The sequence below is a fragment of the Bombus vosnesenskii genome, unplaced genomic scaffold (assembly GCF_011952255.1).
Source record: "Bombus vosnesenskii isolate JDL3184/JDL3185 unplaced genomic scaffold, Bvos_JDL3184-5_v1.1 scf7180000013295, whole genome shotgun sequence".
Lineage (NCBI taxonomy): Eukaryota > Metazoa > Arthropoda > Insecta > Hymenoptera > Apidae > Bombus > Bombus vosnesenskii.
The window spans coordinates 4242346-4263657 of NW_022882946.1; the positions used below are offsets into that span (position 1 = coordinate 4242346).

The following is a 21312-nucleotide window of genomic DNA, read 5'->3' on the forward strand; positions in this document are numbered from 1 at the left end:
CCATGGTCGTTAATACTTTACCATCCTGATAATTATCTAGGAAAGAAACTCGAGTAAACGACTTCCCTATGAAAGGCATCAACGCTAATTGCAATTCAAGTGCGAGTGATTGGTAGAAAGAAGGTTGCGTGTTGCCTGGATGAAAAAGTGAAAAAAAGAGACGATAATGGAATAAATGATTTGAAAGTGATGGATCGTATTACACAATCGCTAACAGTGCCGTCTAACGTTAATTCGTAAATTTGCAAACAAAATCAGAATAACGGAACGCGAACTTGCGGAGAATTGGGTCATCGTTTAGATGAAACGATAAATCTCGGTTGTACGTACAATCTGAAATATGTACAGGTTCTCGTGTTTATAATCAAACACGAAATCTTCTCGATCTCTGATATTCTTAATTATATTCGATTATCTTGGTCGTGTTAATTAATCCCTTGTGCGATATACGTCTAAAAATTCTCCGATAAGGAATATTCGATTAATTTCCGGCAAATGAATTTTGAATTTCGATAAAAAGAGAAAAAGCGTCCTCTGATGATAATGAGGAAGGAAGATCGGATAAGTGGGTGAGTTAAGGTTCCTTAAAACTTTCTGATCGGTTAAGTAGCTCGGCATGATCTTCAAAGACGAAGTTGCCAATTTAATCGGAAAGTTCGATTACTTTCAATCTAATATCGATCCGACCGGCAGCCTAATTCACAAAAGATTTATTACTACGATCAGATGCTTCCTTACACGCGATCCTATAGGTAATCTACGATCCAAGTACCCATAAATTCGGCCCCCGACCAATTATCAGGCATTCTAACGTTTTATAGGTTTAATTACATGATTGCTCCAGAAAAATATTCCCGAAATTCCTTGAATATTTCAAATTCGTTGAATGAAGAGTATCGATCGGGTACCGGGCCTCGTCTTCTCGACAGGATCCTCGTTCAATGATCCTCATTTTCCAAACAGTTGAGGAAAGTTTTCTAACAAAAGTTTTAGAGTAAATAACTAATTTTTAAATGTAATTTACTACAAAATAGATTCTATTTCATATTTACATAAACTTGTTTCATCTTTAATCCTCTATCTCGTTTTTCTACGAAGGAGACCACCGTTAGATTAATAGTTCCAGATCACAAAAGTCTTTAACCCCGACCCTGAGCGTACGTCCGCTGAAACGATCCTTTAATCGAACCTAACGTTTCCAATTGCTTTTCTTTCAGGCATCCAGGAGACAATCCATTCTACAGCAATATCGACAGCATGCCGGATATTCGACCGCGCCGAAAGTCGGTGCCATTGGTCTCCGAGCTGGTACGTAATCAATTGTCCATTAACGTAGCCGGAAAATGTCCTATCGTTTATGAAAATATGGATATGTACACGTATACGAGACACGGACGCGTATTCACGTTGTCCGAATCGTCTATGCCTACTCGTGAAAATAAACAATCGTACGACGACGGTATCATTTTGTTGGTTTACCGTTGTCTCGTCATCGTCCTTCTATTCGTTCTCTGTCCTCATCGACGTCGCGTCGTCGTCAATATTGTCGGTGTTCTAGATCGTGGTCGACGTAGACACTTTAAAACTTCTGCAAACCAGAAAATTATTTCAACAGCCTATGTGACTGTGCTATTAAATTTGTCTTAATGCTGTTTATTAAATTCTCTCTAATACACATTGAAATCGAAACTACCTCGAATCGACGACGTTAGACTGGTAGGGTAAAGTTTTCCTATTAAAAACTCGGTCTTTGCCGTTTTATCGCAAACGGAGCGTAAACTTCGGGAAAGTGAAATCAGAATCTATTTTCAGCCTTTGCGGTCTCCTCTGCCTATACTTTGTTCAACTTGCGTTAATAGTTCGGACGTTGGATAATCGGTTGAGATTGATTACCAAAAACGTTTTATCGAATATAAACGAAATTATATGACTGTTTTTGATCTTATTGTTTTCAATGTTTTCTTATATTTTATAATTTGTGGAAAAAAATTTAATTCTCGATTAAAGCATTTTTGGAGATGCTTCGAACTCGCGTATAATTTAGATACCTTATTTTAGAAATTTTATATAAACGATCGAGATAGAAGCAACTTTAACGTTCAAACGGGATTCAAGGTTCGTTTAGATAATAAAACTCAGGTAACCCATGTATTTGTGAATTTTGAACGTTACTGGGAATTCTTATTCGAAAGAATATTCTCCTTCGCAATTCATTTTCCACGGTACAAATTAATTATGCTTCAATTAGCTCTGTTCGTCCTTTTCATTCCGGATCTTTGCTGTAGCTTCAATTCAGAACCGTTTCTTCGATTGATATTTTCTGCCATTCAATTGAACTCTCGACCTTCGTCTCAACGAAGCTACTGATTAAAGGAATCGTAAAAAAGAAACAACAATATTATTCGCGTTCGCCAATCGTATCTTTAGAATGACTAAAATCAAATTAAGATTAATTTGTAATTGAATTCATTCATCCGTATTGTTTCGTTCTCCATTTTAAATAATTGATTTCACAGTTCCACTTGATAAACGGAGGAAAAGGTATAAAATTTTGAATATTGATCATAGAAAGTATAACATTTGTATTTTTTCACAATAAATCAGTGATTATTTATATAATAATAATACACGAATTCGTGCATGTGTGTCTGTGTGTACGTTCTTCTACGATTTCTTATTCAGAATTATTACTGTCGCGTGTTATCAACGTTAAGAGCTTCTAGCAAATTATGAATTCGATATTATCAATGCCCATCCTTAAAATTCTTTTAATCGGAATCACCATCGAATGAAACTTCTTCTTTATTCTACTAACATCGCTTTTAATACACACTCGTCGTTGCTATAATCACGTATAGTAATAAATAATTCACTATATTGAACAATTCGATAAATCGACGACCACGATAGACACCGACCAAAGCTTTTCGTGACCGATGCTTCTTAACCCAGTCAAAATGTCCTCCTTCTAAAAATATGTCCATATTCTCGCAGAAGAAAACAGGAAAGGAGAACTTCCGTTATGCAAATTTCTTCCCGCAACCTCGACCTTGTATCCCAAATGTAAACTCAGCTCCCCCACGATCCTCCTTCTCCATCGGTAATTCCTGTTGCACCTTGCTGTTATCCATGTTGAAAACGTCGCTATCCTTTGAATTCATTTGTTTGCGTGCTTGATCCTTGCAAGACGACGACGTCGAACACGTGAGGCTACTTTGTCGCGAGATCGATATCTGTTGTGCCGTTCGTGTTGCCTTCGAGAGTCATTTGCTTTCGAGATGATACTATCGAAAAGCGTTACAATATTTTAGGATTTATATAAATTGCCAGTCATAATTATTAAAAGGACACTTGCTCGTTATATTTATAAAACTGTAAGAAATTTTAATTTATTTAGTATCAGATGATTTCATAAGTAATCGCCGTTGTCTCTTGTCTCTTAAATTTCTAAAATCTTAAATTTCTAAGATAAAATAAAACGGTGTTTACTAAGATTTACTAATCAACGATTAAAAAGAGTGCAAATAACAATAGTATAGAAATGATCGATCAGCTAATGCAATCGCAAAGGAAATTTTGTTTTATCGTGATAACGATTAGTTATATATATTGAAAGTAGTAAATAAAATGTTTAAGCTTCTATTAAATATCAAAGTGTCTTAATATTTATGACTGGCAGCGTAAATGTGACTGGAAGAATGGTGGTATCTTTCTCGAGAGTGACTCGATTATCAAACGGCCCTTCTCTTCCTCGTCGTGCAACCTGATTGCGTGTACTGCGTTTCGCTGTTACGTCGTTTTTCGATAACTCAAGATTTTTCCAGAGGAGCGTTACAGACGATTTCACGATAAATTACTGATCATTCCAGCCTGAATGCTAACAGAGTGGTCGCGTTCGTCTTTTCAACAAACTTTTAAGGGTTGCAAGTTGGAACGCTTGCGAGTTTGTTGCACCTTGATAGAGAGATTCTTATAACAATTACATGGAAAAAGGATGTTAGAGCGTTCTTACGATGGAAATCTTTTAAATTTAATAGTCGACCTTTTAAGAGGGTAACTTAAGATAAAGAAGATTTCTCGAAAATCGTCTGTAAACTGTCCGCTATTTGTATACTCCGTTACTAGTGCTTTGCAGAGTATGTTCGTTCGACGTTATTAAACTTTCTACCGAAGATCCGGGCGTCGAATAGCGTTTTTGTCCGGAACATATGTTGGACGACTCGCTGTGAAGTGGTGACACAAGCGTTACATGCAGGATTCCTGTAACCTGTTGCTTGTAGAAGCTTGAAGAGTCAATAGAATCATCGTCGAATCGCTGTAACGTTTGTACGGAAATTTTAAGTAGAAGTAACCGCAACTAATTTATTCGAAGAACGCCAAGAATGATTTTCTATCGAGACGACAGACTTCTATTATTTCACAGTTTGTAAACCGTTGATTTTGAAGAAACAAGATTTTGACGATGTTCGAAGTTTTTAGTCGAAAGTCATTGAATACGAACCAAATTGCTAGAAAGTATTTTCCAAACTAATTGTCCACGGCATTCTGTATCTTCTACGTAATTATTCACTGAAAGCATTTGAAATTACTCACGTCGTTCAATATCTACGCAGAGTAATAAATATCAGCGATATTCGAAATTCATTTCAAGATTCTACATTCCTCGATAAATTCCTACTTTACTCTAAACTTGTACAAATTTCTCAAATCATTTTCTCCTGTACAGATATCGAGACTCGTCATCTGACGTTGTAATATTTTTCTACACGCAGGTCGAATATACTTTTATATCAAATATTTCAAGATATCAAATTTGAGCAAAAGTACGTTTCCTCAAAGTCAACGGAGAAAAAACCAGCTCGGTATATTCGGTTAAATCGCTTCATTTGACAAATCCATACGTCCGCGCTATTTTTATCTGTGATTTAACATTTTCAAGAAGACGATGAACGACTACCATTTAGACTGACCAAGGAACTTACCTCGTGAGAAGATCTTTTGTGTCGTTCTATTCGTTTCAGCTATATTTCCGAAATGCTGCCATTATTCCAAGTCAAACGTCTACATTGGCGCCACGGTTTCCACCGATAAATCTGCGCGGTCCGGCTTTTTTTACAACGCGATAAATCCGTCGCGCAGGGTATCATTTCCAAGATTACCATCGTCATTACGACTCGAACAACTTGTCCGTGAATCGTGTTGGTCGTTAAAAGGTACGCGTTCGTAAAACGCGCGTTTATCACGAAGACGAAGTCATCGCGTAAGCGTTTTTCGTTTTCGTTTTTCATCAACGCGTGACCTCTTTTACGATTTGCGTCGCCATTTCACGGCCGTATCGTCGCGTGGAGAGCTTCTAGCGAAACAATATGACGGCCGCAACGAAGAAGCAACAAAAACGCGGCTGCAAACACTCGCGTATCACCGGACTTGTGATTCGTTTTACAACTACCGTCCTCCTTTGACTAACCCTACGTTCTTAACGGGTCGAGCGAAAATTCCAAGGAACGTTTAAGGAAATTGAATGGACGTCGTAGACCTTTCAGGCATTGTTTCATGCTACAACATTTATATTTTGATGCTACATTCGTGTGAAAATGAACGATTTGTTCTTTTTTTAGGACGTATCGAATGAACGCGATTTTCTCTTCTTTTTTAAATAAGCAGTTTCTGAATCGAATTTTATTAGTTTGTAATTTACACGATTTCAAACAGGAATACATAAGATGGCACGTGATGTACGTATTTGTGGTGCAAATGGAAGAGTGAAACATACATATGTATATACATGTGTTAATTTAGGTATAGACTCGAAAAAAATCTTCAAAAAGGAGTATAATTTAGTTCTGCTTGCAAAACATGCAATTAATAGTTCTAATTGATAAAGTAATTTTCAGGGAATAAATGTATTACGATTTATAGATGGTAGAGTATACGTTGAAGGAAAGTTGAAGGTGTAAATGTAAAGTTTTTGATACGAGATTTTATCTCTATATATGTGTGAAACTCGATAATTTATTACATATTATCTGACTTATCTTTTTATTATGTAATAAAGGAATCGTTACTTATCAATATTAACGTCGATGTGTCTAGCAAATACTGCAATACAGTTCGCTGAATAATTTGTAGTATATAAGCTTCTTTGAATATCATATAATCATGATCTGTAAACAAAATTACTAAGAAATATAATTTCCTGCAATCTTTTAATATCTTCAGTCCCATTTAATCAATTTTCAGTATTGAAATCTCTCGAAAATGAAATTTCATATTCCATTCACACGTAAGAAATACTATTTTTCTTCCAATTGTACCACAAATTATGTTTCGTCTTGTGTGCCACGTGATTCAATTCGATCGACATTGCGGAAACACAGGTAACAAATGCGGCAGAAATTAAAGTGACCGAGCAAATTACAAAGTACTCGATTTAGATGACTTTTTCCAACGAAAGGTATCGCTGTCAGCGGTAAACGTTTTCGATGGTCAAGCATTTGCTCTACATACGTTTCTCGACGATAAAATTCCGTAAAAGAGTTACGGTAGTTTTTCGTTCACCGTGTTGTTCTTTTTTCTTTTCTTTCGTTTAGAATCGTTTTTAACTGTGTCGTTTAAAAACTTAACTGTTAACGTTTTCGATCAAAACGCTCGATTAAAACAATTTCCGATGCTGTGGCTATAAGAACAGTTAGAAACAAAATCCACATACCAATTTTTATCTGTTTCGCGTGAAAGAATTTCCGAAAACCACGTAGATACAATTCGATAGACGTGGAAAAAGAAAAAGTTGCCAAACGATCTGGAAAAGAATTGTTCGGCAAAAAAACATAAATAAACCGAAAGCTTTTAAATTAGTCTGATGAAAAGTTCTCTATGAAATCAATCTAAAACTAAAAACCACATATATAGCCGAACGTATTTCCTTTTTATTCGCCGTAAGTGAAGTGCCATTCAAATAAAGCGATAAAAGATTCTTCGTCAAGAAGCTAAATGTCAAACTTGTGTACATACGATAGAAATTTATTTTACGATATTCTTGACCTTGTTTCTCACGAATACAAAAATAATTGACATATAAAACGACTACAGAAAAGTCTTCGCTCGTTTCTATATTGAAAAGTTTCACAGAAACTTTCCAAGCAACTCGTTCAAGAATCGCTATAACCTCGATATCGTTGCATTTTCTACTTACGTGGTTCATGTTGCATACTTAACGCAAAGAAAAGTGGAAATTTCTCAAGGGCTAGAATACCGTCGCAATGGCCTAAAAAAACATGTTAATCGCAAGGAAAGCCGAGCGTGGAAAGCTCGAACGAAATTCTACGTCTGTAGTAATTATCTGCGTACTCGAAAAGACGCGTCGTGTTTCGAAAAGCTCGAAAGCTATGCTCGCTTGCGTCACGCTCGCCCTTGCGACTTCCGCAGCTCGCGTGTTCGTACGTCGACTTTAAACGGAAACTCTTAAAAGCAATGCGGTCCGATCGTGTTGAAAATTATAAACAAAATGTAAGGGGAAAAGGCTCGTTACAACGTTATTTACCTTTCTCGTATATATGGCTTTCTGAATAATCTGACTTTTTGAATAATCACATAGGGATAAAAGGTATTCAACTCGGTGACATTTAATCCTTCGCGACTTTAGACCAGCTTTCGATATTCCGTTGCAACGTGTTTGAGGTTATTGTTTTATTTGCTGATATTTCATATGAATTTTCGTTATTACGAATATACGTGTTTTGAAAGGATGAGAGGAGAATAAGGGGTTTGATGAAATTTGTTAATTACGATATTCAATAGAAGAATGATAATGAGTAATGGTAAATGAAATAATGATACTTGATCTGATATTGATATTGAATCGCGCGACGAGATGTTGACAAAATAATGAGATTTAAATGTTAAATTAGAAATAATTGCGATTACGTTTCGTATTGACTTGTAATGACAACCAAATGCTTATTTATTTATGCGCAGTAATATTGGAAATATTATACAATAATAATCGTTCGAAAATAATACGGAATTCGTAACATTCTAAATACGGTGTTCGTGTCAACGTGTCGTAAATAATTTTGTTTAAGAGGCAACGAAATTTTAACTCTTCGGAAAACTAGTTAAACTTATACTTTGTAATACCATATCTTTTATATTTTAATGATATGATTGATATCGTCATTCAGGCCGTTGCAATGGAATGGATGAAAGCACGAACATGCAGTTCTAAGGATAAAAGATAACGTCGATGGAAGAACGTTGAAATTCTATCTAAGTCTGAATGTAAAATAGAAGAAATTCATGAATAAACGATGAATGCATCGCGCGATTATTTTATTCAAAATCGAACGCTGAAAAGGGCGTGTTTAGAGTCGTCTATGTTCGTAATAGTGAAAAATTCTGATGAGAAGTAATTGCATGGTTTAAGGGTGTAAACCTTTCAAGCGAAGCATTTCTTGGCGTTATCACGAGAACCTTGAAGTGCTTGCAAAATGCCTGTTCTCGGAATTAGTAACCCATTGAGACTTTAAAATTAGAAACTTTCATACAATTTTAGCTTATACTCGTGAAACCATGTAATCAAAGCCTCTTAATCGCGGACGTAGTTGGTCAAAAACATGGAAGCACTTTTAGCATCATAATTTTACTGAAACATTGCTATGTTCTAAAAAATGGGAAGTTCTTATTTTTTAATTTAGAAAAGAAAAAAATGTATTCTCCGTTTAGTGGAAATTTCTTTTAAAGCGTGAAGATACGATTAAAGTAGCGAGTCTTAAAGTTTCTAAAAAAAGATGTCTTTGAGAAAAGTTATGCACCATCCATAATTGATTATGCGAACCATGCAGTTGCGTGCTCCACGTACTTATGCGTCACGGATAATATTAATATTTAACCCTTATATCTCGAGTAAAAAAAAAACCGAGACAACATTTTACATTCGTGAGAAACCAGGATAATATCCATCCATTTTCTAAAAAATTTTACATTTACGCTTACAAATACGTACATATAGATGAGAACAAAAGTAAATATAACGAGTAAAGAGAAAAGCTAGTAGAGAAAAGAAAGATTACGTTAAAAGTAGCTTACTGATATTACCTAAAACCCTTGTGTCTGTTAAATGATCACATCCTGCATCTCGGTTTACTTCACTCGCCCCTTTTTACACCCTCGCTACTTCACGCGAGTGTGCAAATCGAACCTTTCAATGTAACTCGATACACATCAAGTAAAACATTAAACCAGTGCTATCCAGGATAGCTTTCGATTTTCGAAATCTCAATTATTTTATTTTCTTTACTTTAGCGCAAAAACTATATGTATCGCGTGTCAATAACGTTTTACACATTAGCAACCACAGGTAACGATCCATTCAAGGAAAAATAAAACTGCGCGGAGTATAAATTATGAACAGCGCTACTTTAACGCGTTTCATGGTATACGACGATTTAGCTTTAATAAAACTCCGGCGTCAAAGAGAAATACAATTACGTCGTACTTCGATTATACTTCAATTATATTCAAATTCAGGAAACTAATATTTATCCAACTTTTGACATTCGGCATTTCCTCTGGGTCTACTTTGCACGAATAAAGAACTTCAAGGAAAACTTCAACATTGGTATTTATCACGAAATCATCGATGAAGCACATGCAGCGTAGATCAATTTCCAACGCTTGAAAAAAAGATTCCAACAGCTCGAACCGTGACTTCTCGATATTCGATCTTCGCGTGGCCTCGAACAAAATCCCGCTAATGAAGAGCATCGATTTTCGCTCGACCCATTGCGTATGTGTTCTGTGTGAAGTCTAGTGCAATCGATACGGACAGACTTCTCTGAAATTACGTATATTGCCAGCGACGAGCGGGATTCGAGGAGCACGAAAATAATTTCCACGATGGACGTCTTTCGATGCTTTCGACGATCGTGCAGCACGGCTCCTCGAATCGCCTCGAATCTTCAAACCCCTTTAGAAATCTCGACCCGTCTGTCTGTGACCCCTATGTATGTTCGATGTCAACAATTTTTTTCTCTTGATTGTTGTGTACCGTGACCTTGCTCCTTGGAACCCCGCGTCCAAGAAGTGCATTGTCCCATCTAGTTGAACCGGAAACGAGAGCCCCAGGCGATCGATGGAGAACCTACGAAAGTTTGCGGGATCTCGAGGGCGTACAGAGGGCCTCGCCTGTTTTGGCGCAGTTTGACGTTCGCGTTGTTGTTGTTGTTCAAACGCAATTCACGGTATAATTATATTGAATACATTGAAGGGAGCATTAAGGGGTTATTGGAATGGAATATGCAACTGCGCCACTTCGATCCAGCAATTTTAGGTTCTCGCGTTCAACGAGAAGGAATAATATTCTGAAGCAAAGCAATTGAATTTGGAATTCGATTACGTTTGTAATATAATGTTCGATATTGTATATTCTTTTATGAAAAATGAAAGTAGGATAAAGAATAATATGAAGATTCGATTATCCATTAGGTGCTTAAGTTTGGAAGATTATTACCTGTCTTGTTGAATGATCGACGCGCCGTTTCATGCCTCCCGTGTCTCTAATCTCTAAATGTATCTGTTATCCGTAATGTATGAGACACTAGAAAGAAAAAAAAAAAAGAAATCAAACCAAAAAAGCTGCAACTGATAACACTTACTAACCGGCATATAATGCCATTTTTCTTTGTTTGTTCTCTGTGGCGCCCGTTGTTGTATCCACCTGAACACCTGAAAAAAACAAAACCACTCACTGAAAAAAACCTCTCAAAAAATCTCAAAAACTCTACCTCCAGGTCTTGAAGGTACTAATTAAATGCCTCCTTAACGAAGTTTAAATAAAAAGGCTTGTTTTCGCCGTATGTAGCGCATGCTTCAGCTTCTATGGATAAGTATTATTCTACTTCTTTCTTTCTTTCTTTCTTCTTTTTCTTTATTCTTCACTTTCTTTTCATTTTCGCAGAATTTTTCTTTTCCGCTTGCTCGCACTCGCTTCGATATGCACGCGCGCGCGTGTGCTTTCTATGTCTCACGCTTTTCGATTATCTCGCTTTGTTTACTCTTTCGGTTCCGTGATTCCACTGATTATTTCATCTTCCGTACATCGCAATAGCGCGAGCAACGTTTCCAACGCGCGATCTCCGCCCTTCTGGCGCGATAACCAGTTTAATTACTTCGTAACTCGCCACTACCCAGGGATTTTCTATATATAACCGAAGGATTTTTCTTTTTTTTTTCTTTTTTAAGTAACGTTACGAGCTTGCGAGCTGGTCTCGCGTGTCACGATATAATTATCCGGGGACCGACGCGACGTTCACCCAACCATCTCGTTGCTGTACGAAAAACGAGATATGCCGGTAATTGAGGGAAGCGACCAACGTGCTTCCTGTACTTGAAAGGAAATGTTGCTCGCGACCACTTTTTGATCGTTCGCCACATTTTTGCTAATTGTCGCCTCCGTATTCCGATCTGTTCTGCTGTCGCGTTACTTGAATCGATCCCTGACTGTGATCACACTCGGAAGACTAAATTTTTCCAATTTTCGTAATGCTTCCAAGTTTTACAGCTACGATGTTTCCATGATTTCTTTTTTATTCCTTTGATTCAGTATCGTTATTGCGTCAAGAAGAAATAATGCGAAGACAAAATGGAAGGATTTAGTCATTCGAGATGTATTACAGGCATTCGATCGTGATCTTATTTGGTACTTCAATCTTCTGAGTGTACCCGCATGCGTAAGAATGTTGATCACGATGATGCGCATGAACGAGTAGACGAAATATACGATAGTTAGTAGGTACAGAATACGACACGTTTGTATAGCATAGTTAGACGAATAACTCTAGATTTGACGTTCTGAAGGCCGTATCGCGATTACGTTAGCAGATAAACTAACCTACGTGTCATTCCTCCTGCTCTTCCTTTCTCTCTGATTTTCACTTTCTTCCAAACGATGTGTCTTTTGGTTTAAAAAGCGAGAAAGGGACAGCAAAGGACGGTTTGTCGTACATCCTGTAAAATGTAAAGAAAAAAGAAAAGAAAGGTAGGAAAAAGTAAATGGACAATTGCAAAGGATATGTCCAAATAGACAAATATGTGCAATACTACAAATATTTGGAGAAATATGCTAGTCGAAGTAAGGAGATCCTGTATACGATAAGAGGATTGTGGCGAACGCACATAATTTCCATCGAACGTGTACAATTCGTCATGTGTGTAGTACGTACACGTACGAAGAAAGGTGAAAACGTAGACGAAGCCACGGTGCACCGTGCGTGAACGCTTGTAAATATATATATATATATACACACCACGAACACGCTTTTGAGAGAGTAGAAAAGCCAATAGAGTCGACAGCGAATGTAGGTGACGCGCGAAATTAGACGCTCCGTATTAGTCGTCTATCCACGGAGACAAGACAGTAGCGCATGCAATGAGCACGGGGCCCCGTGGACAATATCTTAATTGAAATCTAGCCAGCCGCAAATCCTACCACGCGCCACACCAACCAGACGTCATAAACTAATTGGATTAGATTCTCTCCGTAGAGATTCACCAGCTCTATCTCGCTCTGCCTCTCACTATCACCCCTACACTCATTTATATCTCTTTTCATTGCTCTATTTTATTCACTTTTGTTTTATTATCTTCTTACATATTATATTCGTCTTTTCATTCGTCGTTTATTTTATTGCATTACATCTCATTATGTTTTTTTCTTTTTTTTTTACTTTTTTTCTTTTCTCTGCATTGTTTGATCTTGCCCTTTCTTACTTCCTTTCACTTCCTTCATCTTCGTTTCGTTAATTTTAGATACTTTTCTTTATCTCGGTTTTGGTATTTCATTTCTAGCACCGATTTCATTCAGCTACTTTTTCTCTGTGTCTTTTACGAACGATAATACGTGTCTCTTTTTTCTCTTTTCGTATTTCTTTCTTTTTTTTTTTTTTTTTTAATAACGATTACAAATTCGTTTTCAAACAGAGAGCTTCTCGATCCTGTTACAAATATTTGTGCCGATGTATCAAGTTTGTTTTGCAAATATAGCGAACGTTAAATATTAGCTCTTTCAATTGCATAAATATTTATTATTTTTAATTAGAGCGTATCGAACGTTTTTATGAATCAATTTTAGAATCAGCTGGTTTGTTCCGGTATAGCGAATCTTTTCATATCGTTCTTCTTTATATTTGATCTTGTTATACTTGAAATGTCTTTGTCTTGCTTTATTAATTTTCCAAACGGACCATACCTTTGAGCAATAATGTTTATTCTTAATGTAATGTAATATTGTTAGATAAAGGATCAAGAAGTTTGTTCTCTGGCCACGATAAAATGCTCGGAGCACGGCTTCGAAATAAGCCAATGTAAATAAAACACATCTTATCGTGACTGTAAATAACATTTGTAAATAACAACGCAAATGTCACAAATATATTTGGCATGATACATCCTTCATAAATCTTTTTCTTTACTCGAAATCGCAGTTTCTTATACGCGACATTTCTCAACGCGTGAAATTTATGTTCTACGTTTTTGAATATCAACCGAATGATCTATGTTAAAATGTAATTTTCAGCGTCACGTTTCCATCATTTATTTCGTCAATTTGTCGTTACCTTCTCTTTTTTCAATAACTTCGCAATTGTTTCCGAATAAAATCCATTCGTAATAAAACTGATATATATATATATATATATTTTTGTAATACTATCGTTGTAAAATTTTTCTGTCTTTCCGATGATTCGTACATTTTGCGAGTCTTCGATTTATTCAGTTTTTCACCGTTTTCTCTTCTCGTTCGTTCTCATAGTTCTTTTCGTTATCTTCTTTCCACTTCGTCATATTTCACCATTCAATTACCCTCTTCCTGTTCTTTATCTCTGTCTACACAATAGAAAAGAAAAAAACCGGAAGATATTGTTCTCAAATCAGATGAACATTAATTTCTATCTTTTCTCAGACAATGGCGGCGACCAAGAGGAACGCGGCGGGTCTGACGTCGGCGGTGCCCAGAGCCACGTTAAACGACGAGGAGCTGGTAAGAATTCGTCCTTTAACCACTCTCCTTTCAGGCATCATCGTCATCTTACGCGTTGCCTATTTAACGATTCGTCAACAATCTGCAATCGCTATACAGCGACGGATAATTTCTCATTGCTCGCGTGAAAAACGATCGCGCGCCCTCTTCAACCAATTTACCGGCAAAATTAAAGACAACGAGAACCTTATTTGATATTTAAATCGAACGTTTAAAATGAAACGTCAAATTTTTCAATGAATTTAATGTTCAAAATTTTAAGATCGAATGTAGGAATATTAATATGACAACACCATAATCGAACGTTTTTCACCGCGGTACACGTAAAGGAAAGCTATTATCGGGATGAAACATCGATTAGTATCGCGATCGAGATAGAAAATCCAAAGAATCGACGTTTCGCGTTCCTGGGATGTTTAGATCTGTGTTAGAACGAGGGTGAAGAGCGTTTTCCGCGCGAAAACGTCAAGAGATGAGGAAGTGAATTGAAATTAAAGAGACGTTTCCTCCGGTCGAGAATTTTAATATCCGCGAACGAAGCTCGTTAGAGGAATCTTGATAGTCAATTTTCGCATGGATGTTCGTGAGATAGCTGTGCGAAACGCGATGAAACCCGACCGTCTCGATTTCACCAAGTGTCGTAAAACATCGAGGTTCCATCAGCATTGATTGGAAGATCGCGTGAGAAAGATAGACAACCGCGATGTTTTATCGAAGGTCGTGACGACCAGATACCGCGAAGATATCGAATAAGTGCAGAGTACGGTCTGTTTAAACGTGCAGATTGTTTCTTAAAGTCTGAGGAGATTGTAGAGGTTGTTGGAAATGTTTGCGATGGTGGCAGAGTATATTTTCTTGCAGATAAATAAATTAATGAATAATGGGTTCTCAGGTAAAGTGAAATTGAGCTTACGTTAGAATTAAAAAGCTTCGAGGAAAATTACATATCTCGAAAGATTAGGAAGAGATAGTTAATGATATCGAGGACAAGGACGAATTAAAAAGTAAAATTATCGATGAAATTTTGTTTGCATTTGTCTTTATTTAGTTCGATATTGGAAATTGAGAAATTCCAAAATTCTCAAGATCTATATGTCAGATCAAGTATTTTATGAAATTTGCAAAGAAGTACGAAATTTCCGAAACACGCGAATCTTGCAAGTTATTTTGAAATTCCTATCGCTAACAGGCAAGTTTCTTCATTTCGAAAGGAAATTTTCAAAGTGATCGTAATCCGTACGCCTTGAAAGCAAACTATATTTACCGTACACGTATACGAGATTCGTGTCCGCCATCTCAAACTTGGCTAATATTGGATTTAAGTTCACCAGAAGACAAGTATTTTTTCTGCAACCTCAACTAAACAACAGTGATATTTTCCACGCATTAAGAATCAATCTGTCCAAATTTTGCTATTTTTCAGGCTACTGAAGATACGAAAAATTGATTACTTAAGACAATGAAACTTTCAAGAGGCATTTCTTGTCGTCGCCGCGTTGTTTTATCGATCATTTTGATACAGATAACGAGTAAAGTTAACATAGTAATAGAGACAAAATTTTTACAGAGGATTCATTAGAGACACGTGTTATTCGATTGATTAAATTTATCGATACAAGTATCAAAGTCCTTGGAAGCGATGACTTGAGCAAAAATTCACTTTTACTGTTGGTTTTACAATCTACTGTAAAAAAAAGGAACACCTTCGTATTTTCATCAGCCTAAAAAATAATCAAACGTCCGATCCTTTAAACGAGCTGCGTCACAGCAAGAAACTAATTTCAAGCAGAATGACATTTCAATCTCGACGAACGATTGTAGGAAGAAAAAAAGTAGGAAAAAGATAAAGGAAAAAAAAGTAGCAGATCGCGAGAGGTTTTATCGGGCGACGATATTTTAAAAGAAAGGTTCGCGTTGAGGGAAGCGCCGACGTCGACGCGATCAAGTTGGCATTAACCAAGGATCCAGCTCGCTCAAAGTCGTGCCATATTGACGTGGCGTCAAGGCGCGGCAATTTCATTCTGCGCGACGATTGGAAACATCCAGCGTTTCCACAGGGATGATAAAACGCGAAAAATTCACTATTACGTTTAGTTAGAATGATATATTAGATAGTAAGATACGCGTCATTGTAAAATTTAAGATAATCAAGATAAATACATACATCCACGAGCGTTATCCAGCGATGGCTCGCCCGTGCAGCTGAACTATAACCTCTGATAATTTGTTTTCTTTTCACATGAACTGTGCTGCATTTTATCCTCATTTCCGCGCTATTTTCTTTCACGTAAGTGTGACCCAACCTGTCTGTCTCTTTTTCTTTCATTCTTTCTCTTTCTTCTATCACTGTCTCTTTCTTTGCCTTGCTTCTTTTTCTTCTTCTTCATCTTCTCTATCTCTATCTCTATCTCTATCTCTCTGTTCTGTCTCTTTCTATTTCTTTGGAAAAACATATTCTGTGATACTGAGGAAAGCAACGTTCGTAGCAAACCTAGACGAGTCGTGCTCTCTCTCTCTCTCTCTCACTCACTTTCTTTCTTTCTTTCTTTCTTTCTTTCTTCTTTTCTTTCTTTCTTCCTTTCTTTCTCTTTCTCTCTTTAGCGGCTAGGGTGAACGTTTCAAATACGCATATCTGCATAATAATTTGTATTTGTACACACTCGTCGCGAGCATTGCCAAACGTGAGCGCCAGTAGCGATCGAAACGTGCGGTACAATCGCGATGTATGTATGTAAATGGGTCACGTGTAGGTTACTCGCGGATATGAGATGCTACAATGGTCATGTAAACCGAGTATAATTAGGATAGAGCTAGGATACTCCGATCCCTGTTCATGGGTGTCGGATGTTCCCCGTGTTCGTCACATTGCCAAACAGAATCGACTAGTCTACGTTTAGTGGGAAAACGTAAGACATAACGGCGTGGAAATCTCACGGCTGTCAATTTCTCAACAATGTCCTACTGTTAACGAATCTTGGCCAGAGAAACGGCCTGAAATTTCTCTGCGAATTTATACAGCTCTTTATGTGCTATTTATATAAGCTTCATTAAATATACAAAAGCTCAAGATATTTCCTAAAGGCAGATTTTACATTAGAAATAATCGCAATGGCAAATTGCGAGACTCTATGTTTCTGTAATGAAAATTTTAAATAATTCGTAAGATCAAAGCTTGCCATTTTTATGGGATTTCGTTCTAAAAAACGGGACATTTATATTTAGAGTATGCGATATAATATGTCGATCATAATTCCAACTTCAAGCTTTTATGAAAGCATTCGCTCGACATAGAAGCATTGCATATTACAATTATCAACGTGCGCTGCTATAAATTCAACATTAAAATTCAAGCGACGTAAGTCTTTACGTGAAAATTCCGCAGGTGTCTTATCGTGTTTTGACACGAGATTTTACACGAACGTGGAAAGCTCAAAACTGTTCGACATTGTCTGCCATCCGAAGCAAAAATTGAACATAGAAAAGTGGGGAACATCCTGAACTCACGACGTTACCCTTATAGTGCTTTTTAGCGGATCGATGCTTTTACATCCCTTGCAGAGCGTTCCAATAGTACAACATCTAGAAAACGTGCTCACCCTCTCTTTCTCTTTTTCAATCTGTCGCTCTTTCTCTCGAAGTCTTCGAGGCTGTTGAAAAAAGCCGAGCAAATCGGTGCAAGGAATACTTCATCGAATCGATAGGAAAAGTATTGTTTTTCTCTGAAGGAAAATGTCCCAATAATGTTCCATTCGTCGATCATCCGACAGGAGGTCGTCTCCAAGTGTCGATACGAGAGAAAGATAAAAATCGAAGAAGAGGAGAACGAGGACGAAGGGGTCTCGCAAATCGACGACACCTCGCGCCTGTTTACTTCCGGAGACACGAAAGAAATAGATACAGTAACCCGAGATTCCTTGTAGCGTCCACTTATAAACTCGACTGCGCCGATTTCACCAACCAATGCGCTACCTGTGTACGTCAAATATGAAAATAGATTGAAAAGTACAAAATCTAGACTCAGTTTTTGTTTGCTGACTAATCTATTCTCTTTGATGATGTAGCACACGTTCTTTGTAACACGATGTTTTACCAGTGTCAGAGCTTCCATCCTTCATTCGATGACTCGTCTTGATTTGAAATTGAAAATGGCACGAACGAAGGAAAAGATTTTTAAGGAGAAGAGAATTACGCGAGTCTCGAGTGTTAAGTATGGTAGCTGTTGATGATGTTTGTATTGGTAAAAGTTTGTTGGAAACAAGAGCAGAATCGGGAGATATTTAATTTTTTCAGACAATTTTCTATGTACTTTTCAAGTGGAGGTGCTTCGTCTTTGTTCGTCTTGTAAATACCATATGCTGTTAATATTACTATTGATAAAATAATATATAGGAGAAACTGCACGAAGACTTTGAAAACAGTGTACATAAATTTCATAACTTTAAAACCAATAGAATTTACCAATGTAAATGCACTATGCCATATCAACTTTCGTAAGCGAATGTACATACGTGTTTTGCATATTCTCGCTCCTCGGATCAAGCAACCTTCGCAGTAGGATCGGTTAGATTTTTAATTTTAACGCGTAAAAAATATTCGATTCTAAAAATCTCAATGAACGAGCAAACAACCTTACAAATTTCGAAAAAGTAAATCAAACTTATTTCTCTTCTCTTCGTATTCCTACCGTGTATGTGTGTACGGTATACGTACATACGTACACGTATAAATACAGATACGTGATCTGCACAGGCAGCGTAAGCGGTTGGCAAGCGCAGACACACGCGTGCAACAGTTTAAAGAGTAACCAACCCAATCAATGGCTTGCGCCACGCAACGTTAGCCCCCCTGGTTAGAGAGGAGATTCGGAAGGACTATACCGGCGATAGCGTGCATAAGCAGGCATTGTATATTGAATGGAAATCCTTGCGAATCTCGTATACCTGATTAAACAGCCCAACCACCGCAACCTTCAGGGATTCCAGCCTCTGTCCTTTGTTTAATCTGTGTACACAGGATTGCGTATGTAATTAGGTCTCGCCAGGCACCAACTCCCTCTGGCACGTTATGATTGTGCGCGTAATTATGTACGAGCGCTAGCGTGTCGTTTGTATGAATGACAGCGTGACATGTACACATATAGAAAGTGAGTACCTTTGATCTTGCATGAGACTAAAGCAAGAGTTTCATGAGGTGAGTTGACGATAGGAACGATAGGAACAATAGGATGATTGAGGTAGTAGAGGAAGACAAACACGGTTTCAAATGGTTGCAGAAAGGTTCGAAGTTTGTAGAGATCGTTGGAGACTCTTCTTCAGTTTCGTGATTTCCAGAACGAAGAAGCAAGAAAGATTGGATTCTTCGATCGTTTTGTAACCGTGTCTGCGCTCTTCGTTGATTGGTCACACGCGAATGCTAACACTTTGACTCTCTGCTCGAACGAATAGAATAGTTACGAATTCCTCAAGCTTCTCCAGAATTTGAACTGCAAACGAGCGGAACAATCGGTTGGTTTGGCTTTCACGAAGGAACGAGGAACGATTAGATGAATAGCTATTAGATGAACAAATAGATGAGAATAACCTCGGTTTGCAATCTGCGAAAAGTATACTTTTTTCTGTGCGTTTGATTGGTTTGGTGTAGTGTTTCGTAAATAGTCCTGTGTATTTACAAATTACATAGTGTTTTCAGAGGGATAGAGAATATTAGAATATTAGAATATTAGAACTTTTATGGCAGTAAATATATATTTATGAAACCAATAGAACTTTTCGGAAAAAGACTTATATTTGCTACCATTTTTTTGAGAAAGAAAATTTCCAAGGAAGACAATTCCAACAAAAAAATAATCGTAACGTCCATATAAATCTTCCATATTAAACTTCTATAACTTTTACAAAAATGATTAAAATTCTACAAACATCTTTTTCCAAGTAGGAGCTAACTGTGTTTGATTCGATACCAATGTTGAAAGAAAAGAATAATAAAAGCTTGTTCGTATCTGGTAAAAATGTTCGCCCAAACAGTTTAATAAACGTTAAACGTTCCTCGTTACCTCAGAAGGAACTATCGATTCGGTTAACGAGTAGCAGAGTCGGAGTCGTTGGAATGATCCCTGCAAATACAGACTGTCCAATACACCCCTTGCCACGAACCTTCGATACGCTGATTTCTAACTTGATTGTGCAACACTGCTGCATCCGCAGAAGATGCACGTGTACAAGAAAACGCTGCAAGCGATGATCTACCCGATCTCTTCGACGACGCCGCACAAATTCGTCACCTGGACGGCCACATCGCCGACCTATTGCTACGAGTGCGAGGGTCTCCTCTGGGGTATCGCACGACAGGGGGTGCGGTGTACCGAATGCGGTGTCAAGTGCCACGAAAAGTGCAAGGACCTGCTAAACGCCGACTGCTTGCAAAGTAAGTAAACATTGTCAATTTTGCCTTTAAAATCAACCTGTGATTTGATATGTAACATATGCTGGTCGTTTTACTATATAGACAGAAGAATATAAAAATTTACAAAAGATAATATTGTGAGTTATACACATTGCTGTATAGTCGTTAAGTTATACAGTTAATCGAACTGCGTTTCACAACGGTAATCTCACAAATTGTTTGGGATTAAAATAGCAGTTGCTAGGATTTCATATACCCCATTTTGGGTCCATCGCTTATGGGCTAATTAGAAATTTGAAATTATTATAACTTGGTAACAGGTAATTATCAAAATTATCTCTATTTCTGCATTGCTGAATTTTGCCGGCAATTTGATATCGCTATCTTCGTAGAACATTATCGACGTTTTTGATACCTGCGTGTTTGGTGTTATTCGCTATTAGATCGAAGTTCGTAAACTGTGTTATGATTCCGTTATTAATTGCTAGCTAATTAGTCACGACATAACTAACTTCATCGGGAATTGAGTGACGAAGTTGAGCAATTTCAGCGGAATCGTTAGTTTTGATAATTAGTTAAAATTAATTGTTTCCAATTTGTTTAATGATAATTTTGAGGGGAATTATGGACATCTAGGTCGTATATATTTTCATTTTCCAATTATAATATCAAATTATTAATATACAAATAGTAACTGTAAAATATATGATAAAATGTAAATAACCGATATTATAATATGAAGAATTTTAGAAGGCATGCTTCGGTCTGCACAGATTATTCAATGATTCGTATGATTAAGATTTAATCGCTAATTCGAGGAAACGGAATTACTTTGCGGTCTTTACGATATAAACTGTATTCAGGAACAAAGTTAAGAA

The 21312-nt window shown here is 37.1% G+C and overlaps 1 protein-coding gene across 14 annotated transcripts in view; it reads left to right on the top strand.

The window, feature by feature from the left end:
• LOC117233329 (protein unc-13 homolog B-like) overlaps positions 1-21312 on the top strand; it is a 378435-nt gene that overhangs the window by 286586 nt on the left and 70537 nt on the right. For 10 of the 14 annotated variants that reach the window (XM_033493523.1, XM_033493525.1, XM_033493524.1 and 7 more), the window contains 4 exons: positions 1218-1308; positions 10788-10796; positions 13955-14032; positions 20236-20455. In XM_033493523.1, the coding sequence (XP_033349414.1) occupies positions 1218-1308; positions 10788-10796; positions 13955-14032; positions 20236-20455 (398 nt within the window). The remainder of the gene's footprint in view (positions 1-1217; positions 1309-10787; positions 10797-13954; positions 14033-20235; positions 20456-21312) is intronic. The other 4 variants (XM_033493518.1, XM_033493522.1, XM_033493521.1 and 1 more) reach the window with 2 other exon arrangements.